The sequence below is a fragment of the Adelges cooleyi genome, unplaced genomic scaffold (assembly GCF_023614345.1).
Source record: "Adelges cooleyi isolate 19-005CV unplaced genomic scaffold, UGA_ACOO_1.1 ACOO_flye_CR_arks_rails_tigmint_CR_PRNA_666, whole genome shotgun sequence".
Taxonomy (NCBI): domain Eukaryota; kingdom Metazoa; phylum Arthropoda; class Insecta; order Hemiptera; family Adelgidae; genus Adelges; species Adelges cooleyi.
Window position 1 is genome coordinate 211340 of NW_026096367.1, and position 14125 is coordinate 225464.

The 14125-nt window shown below is 31.0% G+C and overlaps 1 protein-coding gene across 1 annotated transcript; it reads left to right on the forward strand.

Moving 5' to 3' along the window:
• The first annotated feature begins 237 nt into the window (after nucleotides 1–237).
• On the forward strand, nucleotides 238–6459 carry LOC126845077 (NHL repeat-containing protein 2-like). The gene is made up of 11 exons (XM_050583638.1): nucleotides 238–475; nucleotides 578–851; nucleotides 1095–1261; nucleotides 3349–3837; nucleotides 3906–4073; nucleotides 4143–4414; nucleotides 4515–4845; nucleotides 4995–5231; nucleotides 5303–5455; nucleotides 5534–5729; nucleotides 5789–6459. Exons 2-11 carry the CDS (start codon nucleotides 590–592, stop codon nucleotides 6205–6207), a joined length of 2694 nt encoding a protein of 897 aa, XP_050439595.1. The 5' UTR covers nucleotides 238–475; nucleotides 578–589; the 3' UTR covers nucleotides 6208–6459.
• The last annotated feature ends 7666 nt before the right edge of the window (nucleotides 6460–14125 follow it).

Sequence of the window (14125 nt, forward strand, 5' to 3'; positions counted from 1 at the left end):
GTGCTGTTCAGTGGCGACTGGCGGTGTTTTCTTATCAGTATTCAGTAGTAATAATAATAATAACAATGATAAAAACGATAACACGGAGGCAAAACGTTATACCCGTATGTAGTGCATACCGCGGATCGGGTATGCGGTAACACGGAGGCGGGTAATTGTTATCAGTTGTAAACTAACATAAAGCCGGGTTATCAATATATGGACACGGAATGATGCTTAGTCCCCGGTTTGGCTCCTACCGATCCTAGCTTCAACAGTACCCGTATAACGAATAAACCTCCCTACGGCGACTGCTGCAGAGAACTTTTCGTGTAATGTGTATGTTATTTTGAAAATTGTAATTCGAATTTCGATAGCAGACTGAAATCTCAAGAACTCGGCGTTTTGCTACACATAAATACGTAAATACAATAATTACGTTTTGCTTTTGAATTGTATTTTCTCAAACTTTAGACAATTTTATTTTGTAATTCGTGTAAGTATAATGTCTTACAAACTGTCATAATATACCGTTCTTCGGTTGTTGTAATGCAAAAATAATATATATTAACAGCAATCGAATATTTATTTGTTTTAGCCTCTAGCCACTATGGATCGGGTACTAGAGATCTCGTCGGTTTTTGTTGATCTCTTTAATTCCACAGCAGGATCGGCAAACTCCAATTTGGATGTAAATGTCAACAAAGACGGCAGCAATTGCACTACGGACGACGATACCGTAGACATCCCTTCTCATTTACGAGAAACTACCGAAGATTATATTCAAAAAATGTTAACGGCGTGTAATGCAAGCTCAGGAGCACAGACATCTGGATCGCAACAAGGAATGCGAGTCAATGAGTTCAAACCTAGTAAGAAATAATATGATCTTTTGTGTTTGCATAGCCAAAAATATTTGCGTACCTAATTTTTTTTTTTTGAACCAAACTGTGTTTTATTTTAATATATCAGTTTTGTATTAATTTGTATAATTGGCTAAGACCGATAGACTCGTTTTATTGACTTGATAAATTAATAAAATTTAACAGGTTAATTATTATAATAACTGATATAATCAAATGTTTGTTGTACAATTAACATGGTTTTTTTTTCAGATCTCGATTGGTTCAATTGTAAAGAGCCTTTACTATTTCATAAGCATTTACGTGGAAAATTGGTTTTACTTCATTTTTGGACGTATTGTTGTGTCAATTGCCAACACATGATTCCTATTCTTGAAAAGCTAGAAAAAAAATTTACTGTCGAACAAGGACTCGTAATTGTAAGTATGCTGAATATGTAGATAATAAATATTATCTAGTACGATCTTGTTTGCTATCTCGAATATTGGCCTACTGTAAAACTCCAATTATTTTTGGAAAAGTCAAAGACACTTTCTCACGTAAGCGATCTCTATGACCATCATTCATGTGACTTACTAGGTTTTTCTGGGTTTTTCGATAGGACAGTAAGCACATTGTCACAGTCAAATTATTAAATTGAATCGATTATAAATGACATTTTATTATTTTACTTGAGGCGTTAAAAATGAATAGGTATACAGCTAGGTATATTTAGTTTCGATGGTTAAGTATAAATATTTCTATTAGTTTCAAAAAAATCTCGGTACAGCCGTTTCCAAATAACTTGACACAACGGCGACAGCGTCTTTCAGTAGGTGTATCCCAAACTAGTATTATGCGCCACCGTCGATTAGGGCGCAAGTGGTTTGGCCCGCGACGGCTCTTTATTATTATTATGGTTCTTATTACTAATAATTTTATTATACAATTTATAAAAAAATTAACTATCAACTATGCTTCGACAAGGCATAGCTTTTGGGGGGGGGGGGGGAAGAAAACTATGATTGATGTTGTAAAAATAAAATTTATATATATAATGTTGTACTATTAAAAGTTTAACTGTCTCCAAAATATATAAAGTATATTTTTTTATGCCACAATAGTGTACATTTTTGTATCGATAGAGATAAATACCCTCGGTGACGTGCGTTATAATACTACTTGTATTTTAACCAATGTGCTTTAAGGCAAACTATCGTAGATAATATGTATTAAGTTGACAAAATTAAACTAGTTTTTGGACAACATAAAAACGTTAAAAAAAAATAGTTCCTTAGACAAGGTAGACAAATAGTGTATACCGATGAAAGTTATATATTGTCATCCCATGTTGTTAGTCAATAGTGAAGTTCTGCCGATGACAATACGGTTTCAAGTAAGTTCAAGTATAGGAAAGCGTCAAATAATTGTTCATTCTGAAGGAGAAGATGGTTTTGTTTCAATGCTTTACTGACATGAGAAGCTCAAACTTCCAATGGTGATTACCACGATACGACTAAGGAAAATTATCATGAATGGGTCGTAGAAAAATTAATACTAAATTAAAGCCAAAATTGTGTTGTGGTCATGGATAGCGCATCTTATCACTGTCAACAATCTAACCGAGCTCGAAACTCAAATAGTTTTAAAAAAATCCATAGTAAAATGGTTAACTGAAAATAGTATTAGTTTTTATTCAAGTTTGCTTAAGCCAAAACTTTATAATGTAATTGGCAGACACAAAGGAGTTACGATTATGTATTTGTTGGATAGTATGCTAAGAAAAGAAAGTAAATGAAATGATTTGGCACCGAGTGAAAACAAAACCATAGTTGTTGTATAAAGAAATATTGACGAACTGTGTAAACAAAAAATTGATGCTATCGGTAAATCAGAGTGGAAAGCAGTCTGTAAAAATATGAATAAATTGGAGGTTGAGATGTGGGAAAAGGAAGGTTGTATGGACACTGAAACCACAGATAAGATATGTTTTAAGATTAGATTAGAACTGATAAGTTAGTGGTAACAGCACTACAAGTATTGAAGACAAAGATGAAGGTTTTGGTGTAGCACCACTATAAGTTTAACTTAATACAGTACAAAAAAACAAATAAAGTATTTTTATAAAATTAATCCGAAAAAAAAACAAATTATAACATTCGTATAAAAAAAAAAGAAATTCAATTATTTTTTTATTATATTAATGAAGTATTAAAATATAATATAAAGTTTTAAATAAATTGCATAATGCAAGTTTTAAATTTTTACCAAAACTATAATTGCTCATTTGTTGATCTATTTGTTAAACGACTTAAAATACGGAGAACTATATGGCAACGACTGTATCTAGAACTCTCGGCTACCTACTCACTTTTTTGTTCCTCCTTGAAATTTCACATAACAATATCAAACTCCGTGTTGGGAAGTTTCAAGTTAACATAATAATTATTTAAAATAAATGTTATGGTTTTTTATCAATTTTTACCCCATTATTGTGCATCTAATACTAGTTTGACGATGTTTACAGATCAGTGTTCACAGTGCGAAGTTTCCTCACGAACTGAACAGCGTAAATGTACAACACGCTGTCAAACGATACGGAATGACGCATCCGATAGTGAACGACACGGAGTCGACCATGTGGAACGATCTTGCTTGCTGTTGTTGGCCAACTTGTATAATAGTAGGCCCGCTGGGTGAGCCAATGTTGGTCGTTCAAGGAGAGCAGTTTCACAGCAAGCTTTTGCAAACTTTTATATCTTCTTCTCTTGAGATTTTAAAAGCGGCAGATTTGATAAGTGGACATCAGATTGAAGGAATCGAGGTGGACACCCACTTTATGGGGAGTGGAGGAAAAAACGCAGCTGTCCCTCCAAATGCGAGCCCGTTACTTTATCCGGGAAAAGTTACGGCCACCGTTGTTCAAAAAAGTAATAAAAATTCCGACATACTAGTCGCAGTTTCCGACAGTGGACACCATCGTATAATTGTATGCAATATCCGAGGATACGTCAAGGTAAACGGCAATAAAATAGTAATTTTGTTTTAAATTGTTATTCATATTTTTTTTTTTTTTTTTCCCAGTGTGTGATTGGTGGAGGTAGTGATCCTCTTAAGCCGTCGTCTGACAATCATGGTTTCAAAGACGGAGGATTTAGAGAAGCGTTATTTAAAAATCCTCAGGGACTTTGTTTCGGAGAAACACATGATGTATTATATGTAGCCGACACAGAAAATCATGCCATACGAATGGTAGCTACGATTTAGCAGAACTCTCCTGCCGAATAAAAGTTTGAATATAATTTTTTTATATTTTTCCAGGTGGATTTAAAACTGAAAACGGTCAAAACAGTTGCGGGCAACGGACAAATGCTTCTGCCGGCCAACATGGATGTAAAAAACTCTGCAGCAAGCAACCCAAATTCGGGACTGTGTCCTTTTGGCGGTGCTATGTGGACCATACAACGTTTGAACACTCCGTGGGACGTGTTGTATGTAGAACGTTTACGTGCCGTCATTATTGCCATGGCAGGTTCGCATCAGCTATGGGCGTTATTTCTCGATAAAACTACACAAGGAACGAACAAGTCAAAGTAAGAAGAAAAAAATTGCAAAAATAAAATAATACGTTCAAATACTTTTTGAGTATTGTAATCTGAATGGTTGAACCATTAAACAATTACCTTTATTCAGATGGTGCGGCAAAGGCCTGTGTGTTTGTGTAGCCGGTTCGGGAAAAGAAGAAAATCGTAACAATTCTTACAACGCTCTGAGAGCTTCTTTCGCTCAACCGTCCGGTTTGTGTTTGGCAGTGACCGGAGGCTATCAGAATTATCAACAAGACGATAGTCAACCCCAGTACAATTACCACCAGAATCTTTCAGTGTTTGTTGCGGACGCCGAGTCTTCAACAATCCGCCGTGTGTATTTAGACACCGGAAACAGTAATAATTCCAGTGCGCCTGCAAGCACTCGCTGTTGCACCAGAGTATTGAACGTTTGTGGTGGATCGCCTGACCCGACGGTGAAAAAAATATAATAATAATAATTAACACTTTGTATATGGGATACCGAAGAACTTATCATTTTGAACTTCATACGACACTAATTAATATTGGATATAAACTTAGAGACAACAAAATTTATTATTAATACTTTTACTCGTATTCTCAGGACTTGTTTAGCTATGGAGACATAGACGGACCGGCTGGTACCAATAGCCGCCTCCAACATCCGATGGCTGTTGCGTGGAACCGAAAAAGAAACACTCTGTACGTGGCCGATACGTACAACAACAAGGTGAAGTGCGTAACCGGCATAGTTGGAGGAGGCAGCGTGCACAATGCAAATTCTACCGACCCCAATTTGAGTGCAAAAGGAAATGTCCATGCTTTACCGCTCCCGGTTAAAGTAAGACAGATTTCGCTTCGTATTCAAAATAATCGATAAGTTACATTCTCAATATGGTTTTTTTTTTTCAGTTAAACGAACCAAATGGTTTGTATTTCGTGGAAAACAAAAACGGACAGCACCAAGATGAAACTAATACTGACAATGGCAGCTTATTGTTGATAGCCGACACAAACTCGCATACGATCTATGCTTATAATTTCAACTCTTACGTTACCAAAAAAGTAATAGTGTTGTTAAACAATAACGACAACTGGTCGACTAACAACGATAACTAAATCGATTCCATTATATTGTTTTAGCTTAAATTCGAATTCCCGTTGATCGAAGAACCGAAAAACGTAGTAGGAAACGCACGAGTGAGACTTTCGAACAACGGCAGCGCTCCGGCCCAGTTGATGGTTCGCGGTCGAGTGTCGTGGCCGTCGCAGGTGACCAACGAAAGCGACAGCGTTGAAAAAGTTTCGCCGCCGTTGAAATGGACCCTACAAATGCCAGGTATGATTAATTTTTTGACTATTTTATTTTTAATATAATACATCATTGTTCGATCGCAGATAATACGTGGGAATCGAAAGAAATCAAAAGTCCGGCCAACGTCGGAACGCAGTCTACCGATTTTAAGTATTTGATCCGTATGCCGGTGAACCAGCGAGAAGGCTCGACAGAAGGTGACGCCGGAGAGTACACGGCAGACGATAACGGAGAATACGATTGCGACGAAGAACCTCAAATTATTATACTGAGATGCGAAACCAGCATTTGCACTACGGACACCGATATGGGTCCCGTGTGCTTGCCCGTTCAATTCGATTTCGTCGTAGAGGTGCGCTTCACTGCGAGCAAGGACGCTCCATTGGCGGCAGACGCATACTTTCCGCACACGGTCCAAGTGCCGGGCGTCGAGTCAAACTCTAAGGCGAACGCTGCCAAAACGCCAAGTTCAAGTAATAATACTGAAAGCGGCAAAACGTAAAATGAACTCTTAAATATTCGGTTGATTAATTTTATTCGATACAATTATAACTATTTAATAATAGTAAATAATATTAAACTATTTTTTTTTTTTTTTTTTACTTTTATCTTTTGTGACAACTATAAATCGTCGACGACTGCGTGTTTGTAAATTAATATTTAACAGACAAATTGAAAATTATTTTATTTAAAAACAATTGCATACTTGCATTTCCACCATGTACACATTTAGACTAATGTAATTTTGTAATGAAAATTTAACTTTAGCGCTTAAGATTATGTTTTTCTGAAAAATGTATTTTCGTAAAATACTCAACACAAATATATAATTTTAATGTTATCACTATGTTAAAAAAAATGTTTTGTATTTATTATATTTTTTATTAGTCTAATAGTCTAATAGTTTATTAGTCTATTAGTTACGATAAGATTTTACAACACAATTTTTATAGTACACATACCCTACGAAATAATTTTAAGCGTTGTTTAATATTTTTTTTTTTTTGTATTTTTTTTAATATAATAATATATTGTCCTCTAATTGTGCTTGATACGGTTATACTTCCAAAAGTTAACCCTCTGATGATTTAAAGAGAAAAACACCGGTAAACCATAACTCTTTAGGATTGCGTAAAAGCTGAAAATAAATTACATAAATGTTATGTAGAATTCTTAGAGGCTTCGTACGATTATCTCGTTTCGTATTCCAACTTTTCTTAGCATTTATTAGTTAGCGCTATTTTAAAAAATTATTATTACATTTATTTACATATTATTATTAGAGATCTATCGTCTGTGGAAAATTAAATGCTAAGATCATTGTCAACTTAATAAGTATTATTCCTGTCATTCGAACGATTCATAGTACGTCCGTAGATCTGGAAAAACATTTTTAAATGTAACGTAACAACAGAATTATTAACAAATAAAAATTTACAATAAATAAAAACATTACTCCGGCCATAAGTTGATGTATATTTCATTATATTGTAATATTCAGGTAGTATAAGACGTAACATGTTTAAATATATTATATACATATGTTAATGTTATTCATAAGCCGTTAAAAAATAATATAATAATAGGTGAAAACTATAATTAAACGGGGTTTTCCTCATATCATATCGTATTAAATTGAAAGGAGTGGAATTCTTAAATAGATAATCAAGTCCTTGTACAAACAAGTGTAAACCATTATACAGCTGGTATGTCTAAAGTGAAGAAATTTCACTTAATTATTATTATTTAACACCTCTAGCTTTTTTACACCTAAAAGTTTTCAACTATTTCAATACATTACACCTATGTATTTTGTCATAAATAAATTTAAACGTTTTTAAAATAATGTTTTTAAAGCCTTTTTCTACAGCAAGGGTCAAATTGTTTTATATTATTTGGTGTAGTTGACATTTTTTTTTATAGATAAAATGCCAAATGCCAGATCTTTAAATGACTCTCAAAATTCTATCTTTGTTCAAAATATGTCAAACGTTGTTTAATATTTCGACATAAGAAAATATGAATTTTGATACACGGTTTAATGCTAATGTGTACTTACAAATGTCATTAAAATTGTTCACAATAATTACAGCACAATTGTTTCTCCTTATTTTTAAAAGTACCACTCCAATAATAAACTACTTACAAACATCAGGAATAGATTTATATGGAACATACAAAATGGTAGAAAACGCAATAAAAACGTTAAAAGATGTAAGTAGAAAATGTATCCATGTGTACGAAAAAGCTAAATATTTTTCATCTGCTATGAACGCGATTTTTGAAAATGAAGATACAACATTCAGAAGATTTAAAGATAAATAGAATTGTTACAAAATATGAAATTATTATTTATAACATACTTTGGTTATTGTTATTGAGAGTTTAGAAAATAGATTTTCAAAGCATAAAGAAATGTAAATGAAAATTGTATACTTTGCATTATCCATAACAGATTAAGAAGTAATTTAAGTCAAGAACTTGTGGAATAATTTATCATAATGTCGTGTATGAAGGACATATTAAATTCTTTACAAAATGTAGATATCGTTGAATATTTTGCGCCAAGCAGTAACTTAGGTACTAATTATTGATTAAATAAACTAATATACAATGTAGGTAGGTACTATGTTTTGTCTTTTGTGTACACTTAGTAAGTACCTACAATAAATATTGCCAGTATTATTTTTTTTATGTAAAAATACCTAGTGTATAATTTAAGTATTGTATTTGAAAATAGAAAAAAACCTAAAATGAGAACTATTTTCTAAGATTTGTATTTTTATAATTATACAATTATAACTATCTATATAATGTTTTATAGACATTTGATATTTTATTTTAAATAAAGGGTCGGCAATTGTGTATCGTTTAACTAAACTTTTAATTAATAATGTGAGATCAATTTAGGAATACGAATGGAGATTTCGTTTCCTCCAGTCTCATCATGTGCCTTTTCGTTTATTAAGGCGCATTGTATAGGCAACATTTTACCATCTTATGATCTTGTATATCAAAACAGAAAAAAGGGATCTATATGGATATTTTTTTTCTGACAACTTTTTTAACGCTAACAGACCGTAATTATACCGTTTCTACTTCAAACGGTACTTTCCTATAAAATAAAAAATCCTAATTATAAAATATTTTCAAAGAGATCTTTGGCAACCGATTTTTGATTTTTTTATGTAAAAAAATTGGGTTTTAATATGCAGCAATCATATTGGATATTATAGTATTTCCAACAGGAATATTTCTAACCATTTACTATAGCCAGTTTTTTTTTGCCCGGGAAATAGTTTGGCATAAATTGAATCTTATATGCCGGTTTTAATTTGACTTGTAGCAAGGTGTTCATTCTAATATTATACCTAAACACCGTTCTCTGCCAAACATTGTCTCGACTGTCCAAACTTAATCTTTAACTTAGTTTATATTATGTTCTCATATTACCATCATGGTACAATCTATCAATATTAGTTGCCGGGTGAATTATTTTAAAACGAATACATTGCCTATTATCATACTATGTAGGTATCAATTTCTTAAGCTTTTGGAGTTTTCTATAACAGGCCAATTAAATATTTAATTTGCAATACTTATATAATAACCTTTTTGTGTTAATTAAGCAAATGAATTTTATACTGCTGTTTTAGTATGTTTTGGGCATTATTTTTTAAGTTGCATTTTTGTGTAAAACAAGCAGCATCACCTACTTAATTAAGTTATGTCTGTAACAAATTTTAAATATTTTGCTTTATCATGTCAAAAATTACTTTTTAATAATGACAACATTGCGAATTTAAATTATTTAATTAGAAGAAACTGAAATTTTTAAATGAAAAACGGTTTATTACATAGTATATAGTAGTGTAGCCAAAGAACTTAAACGTCTTTACAGAATTGTTTTCAAAATTTTGTCTGTTTCTTTTAGTCTAAAATAAACGGCTTTCACTCAAAGAAAAAATGTATTAAAATTAAAAATAATAACTCGAATCATGTACAAGTTAACAAATTTAAATTATACCTATTTCTCTTTCCCCTAGGGTCGGGGGGGGGGGGGGGTGCAAGTTATTTTGTTTTTTAGTTGTTTTGCCGTAATTAAGACCTTCAAGTTGTACTACAAACACGGTGTACTAGATGTGAGAAACGAACAGACACTAATAACAGTCGGTTGGTAACGCGTGTGTAGTGTGAGAGATAATGTTTAATCGCACCCAAACGGTCGGTATGATAATATTGTGTTAAAATGTATAAAGAATAATACTTCATCAAAGAGTTGATTGATACCTCTTGTAAATGACAATAACTGTAGGTATACAAAATAAAATAATGAAAAAAGCGAATGAAATAGAAAAAAGTTTTTTAATGATCATTACCATAACGCGGATAGTAATAACGTCAAAAAAATACATATATTTACTACAAAATTGAACGGATTACTCAACACGTTTTTTATTATTTCAAGACTGTTTAGATTTCCTAACTTGGTTAGGCACGATTGACACAAATGACCTTACACCGGTGTGTATCTACATATGTTTTTTAACACTAGCAGATTACACACTAAAAAAGTCGAGTCTATAAAACTAAACACAAACGATTAACTCGGAAAATGTATACAAGTAGATGCCAATAAACTCTAACATTTTATAAAGAATATAACGATAGGAAACATATATAATATTTAAATGTATTATTTAGATAATATAAATTAAAATGATAGGCGTGAATGACAATGGACGCCTTTTAACCGAGTGTATCGTTATAAGCTTTATATATGCCACCACTCTGTATATAATAAAATAATAGATTTAATGTATAATAAAATAATACCCAAATATTGACCTAATCCATGAAGCAAACCATAAAACTCATAACACCGCCTAGGCCTGCAGAAACATTTAAATATATAATTATTTAATACATCTACTTCATTGATATTTCATTTTTGATATTTTTTCTTTTAACAACATTTTAGCTAAACAAAATAACCATCAAATACTTGTTATTATAGGGCTAAATTAACAACTAGTTGGCACTAAACTCGCTAAAACGTCACAAAAAACCTAACGGATAATTTTAATATTCTTATGGACATCTGTTTAATCAGGCCTTACCTGGTATTCTGTTTTTCTTATCTAAAAATAAAGACAATCAATTATGTTAGATTTACATCATTTAAATAATAATAACAATATGCAATGGTCATGCTACTCTTAAGTACAATAATTATGGTTGCTGTGTATAAATGCTTTTTAAATATTTTTATACGTATTTGTAGAAAACATACTTATAGTTCTATCATTTTCTTCACTATCATTACGTTTTAGTCCAAAAACTAAACAAAAATATTTTTAGTTAAATACATAGTAAGGGACAACATGGCATTTAAAAAAAGTGTGTAGAAGTTACAATAAAGTAGGGGCGTGAAATCAGTAATATATACATATTTGGTTTTTTACAAGTCCTACATTTTAAGAGCTAATGGCGAATCAATTAAAAGTTTATTTTATTCATTCATTTTTACAACAAACTATTTTGAATCGCTGGAAAGAAATATTTAAACGTTTTTGCTTATTACTGTTTTCAAAAGTACTGTACTTGAATGAAAAGAGTAATGTACCTAGATAAAATTTGAGGGTCCTGTATAAAGACAAATTTTGATTAAGGCGATTTTAAATATTTCAATTGAAACAGAACACTCATGTGCAATTCATAATGTGCGACTTACCCGGCACCGGCACGCCAAGAGTAACTAAATATAAATAACAATCATTAAATGTTGTACAAGTAAATCGATTAAGGCCAGATGTTACAAAACTACTAAAAAACGTTTGGCCAGAACACATAATTAAGACTACACTATCATCATGAGGCGCTCAGATGCCAAACCGATTAACTCTTTTTCAAAATTGCAAATAATAGCATGGTTGGATTAAAAAAGTGTATAATTTTCAGTGGCCAAGATAAATAACTCCATAGTTGAATTTTCCTCCACTAGAGAGCGCTAAGTATATGCGGCAATTGTACTTGCATACATTGTTTCAAATAACTTTAACTGCCTGTTCTGAAAAATTTAATTTTATGGAGTTAATCAGTATGGCTTCTGAGCGTCTCATATATCGCAAAGAGATGATAGATCTGAAATAATCATATAATTTTAAGGACATATCCATGTATTGATGTATCTGCACGAAGTGTGGATACTCTTAAGAGGGCGTCGCACCGCCCATTTTTAAGGAGTAAAGTATAGGCAATCTTTTACAAAATCTTAATTTAAAGGATAAACTGTGATGTGTAATTATTAGTTCAATAACTAGGACTCTATTTTGGTGGTTAATTTTTTTTTTTGGACCATCACAGCATCCTTTAAAGCGATTTAAAAATGTTTTTTCATCTCAACTTATTAAAGCAGACTGAAAATAACTCGCTTAATTTTGGTTAAGAGTAAAATCACTCATTATAAAACCAAAATTAAGCGAGTTATTTTCAGTCTGCTTAAACATGTTTTTACCACTGAAAATCACCGGTGCGACGCCCTCTTAACTGAGTTTTTTTTCTAAATATTTTTTTAATTTTGGCCATGGTTGTAAAAAGTATTTTTAGTTTTTTCTTGACACTTATTTTTTATAGCATCTTCGGCCATCAAAAAAAAATTATTAAAATTTAGTTGCTTATGTAATATTTCAAATTAAGTTCTCCATAAAAACGATTTAAAAAACAAAAAATTGATAAAAATGCATAAAAAAGTCGACAAAAACGACCACAGTAATCAAAATACCTAGTTGAAATAATTTTGTGTAAAAATAAAACAATTTTTCTGTTTTTTCGATTTATAACACACATTACATTTACAAATTTTATTTAAAATTTGCTCAGAATTCTGAGTAAAATATAAGAAAAATTCTTATATTTTCAGCAACAAAAATAAACCACTTTTTAGATTATAAACTCAATTTTAATGACTTCCTGTTATTCAAAAAAAAAAAAAATCAATATTTTTCAGAAAGCTGAGATTATTTTCCATACTGATTTTTAATAAATTTTTTTGATGGCCGAAGGTAGTACCAAACAATTTGAATATTTGTTTGAAACAAAATATAAGAACAATAAATAACAATGTAACGAAAAATAATATTATATATTTTATTTAATATAATAACTGTTAAATGTTTAATATTTGTTTGCTACTAAAAGTTAAACTTTTTAAAAAAAATTACACAAATATAAAATTGCATTATCTCACGGTAAAAATAATTTTAAAAACAATACACAAAACAGAAATTTGCTATGTCCTAGTTCATAAAAGTAGAACACGTTAGATCAGTATTTAGTTAGGTGTATAAGTATATAAATAATATTTGACTATGTTTTAGATATCAGATTGTAGAAAAATATTATTCCAGCATAGAATTTTACACAGGTGTATACTTTGAACTGAAAAATGATGTTGTTGATCATATAAACATACGATATAAGTATACAAGTATTGCAAATTAAGTATTTGAGAACGGTGTTTTGGTATAATATTATAATGAACACTTTGCCAAACTGTTTTCCGGGGGGGGGGGGGGAATTGGTCATTTTAAATGGTTGGAAATATTCTAGTTGGATCTACTATAATATGATTGCGCCAATTAAATCATTTTAGTTAGAAATACCAAACTAGTTTAGTTGTTTTTGGACAGTCGGATAAACTATGTGAATTTTCTATTAATATTTTATTGATTGTTAAATTTGGCTTTTATGTATTTGTACAATGAGTTTGATAGTGTTTATTTGTAGTGTGAAATTTTAATTGTCTTATGTATATGTATATTGAATAGTTTACTTTATGTTTTAATTAAATAAAAGTTGTTTCTCTCTTTATTGTTAAACATCTATATATTTTGTCCCAGCTACATAATTTTTTTACTTGTACTAATAATACACAAAATATTACCCAATGAAGTATTCAATATGGTGACTGCAATAAAAAAAAAAATTGATTTTCTTCATATTGTACCGAAATACGAATCTTGTAACTCGAGGTGGTCACGCCGTTCGGTTGTACGATTAAGTGCTTTGTAACAATACACAAAACAGAAATATATTATGTCCTAGTTAGACCAGTATATTTAGTTAGGTGTATACAAATAAGTTTGAACTATCAGATTGTAGAGAAATATTATTCCAACATAAAATTTTACGCACGTGTATACTTTAAACTGAAAAATGATGTTGTTGATCTCATAAACATACAATTCATGCGATAAAAGAAAAATGTAAAAACAACTTATGAGACTGAGCAAAAAATAAAATAAACACTACTGTATAGTAATTTCTTCATTTTCAAAAATATATATATATAGGTATAGAGAAAAAACAAAATTGACTTCGAATTTGTATCATATATGTATCAATTCAAATATTTAAAC

Bases quoted from the DNA above. Each gene is read 5' to 3' on its own strand.
- LOC126845077 (XM_050583638.1), top strand. From the start codon at position 590: ATGGATCGGGTACTAGAGATCTCGTCGGTTTTTGTTGATCTCTTTAAT. The intron at 852-1,094 runs GTAAGAAATAAT...TTTTTTTTTCAG, and splicing joins AGTCAATGAGTTCAAACCTA to ATCTCGATTGGTTCAATTGT. The intron at 4,415-4,514 runs GTAAGAAGAAAA...ACCTTTATTCAG, and splicing joins CAAGGAACGAACAAGTCAAA to ATGGTGCGGCAAAGGCCTGT.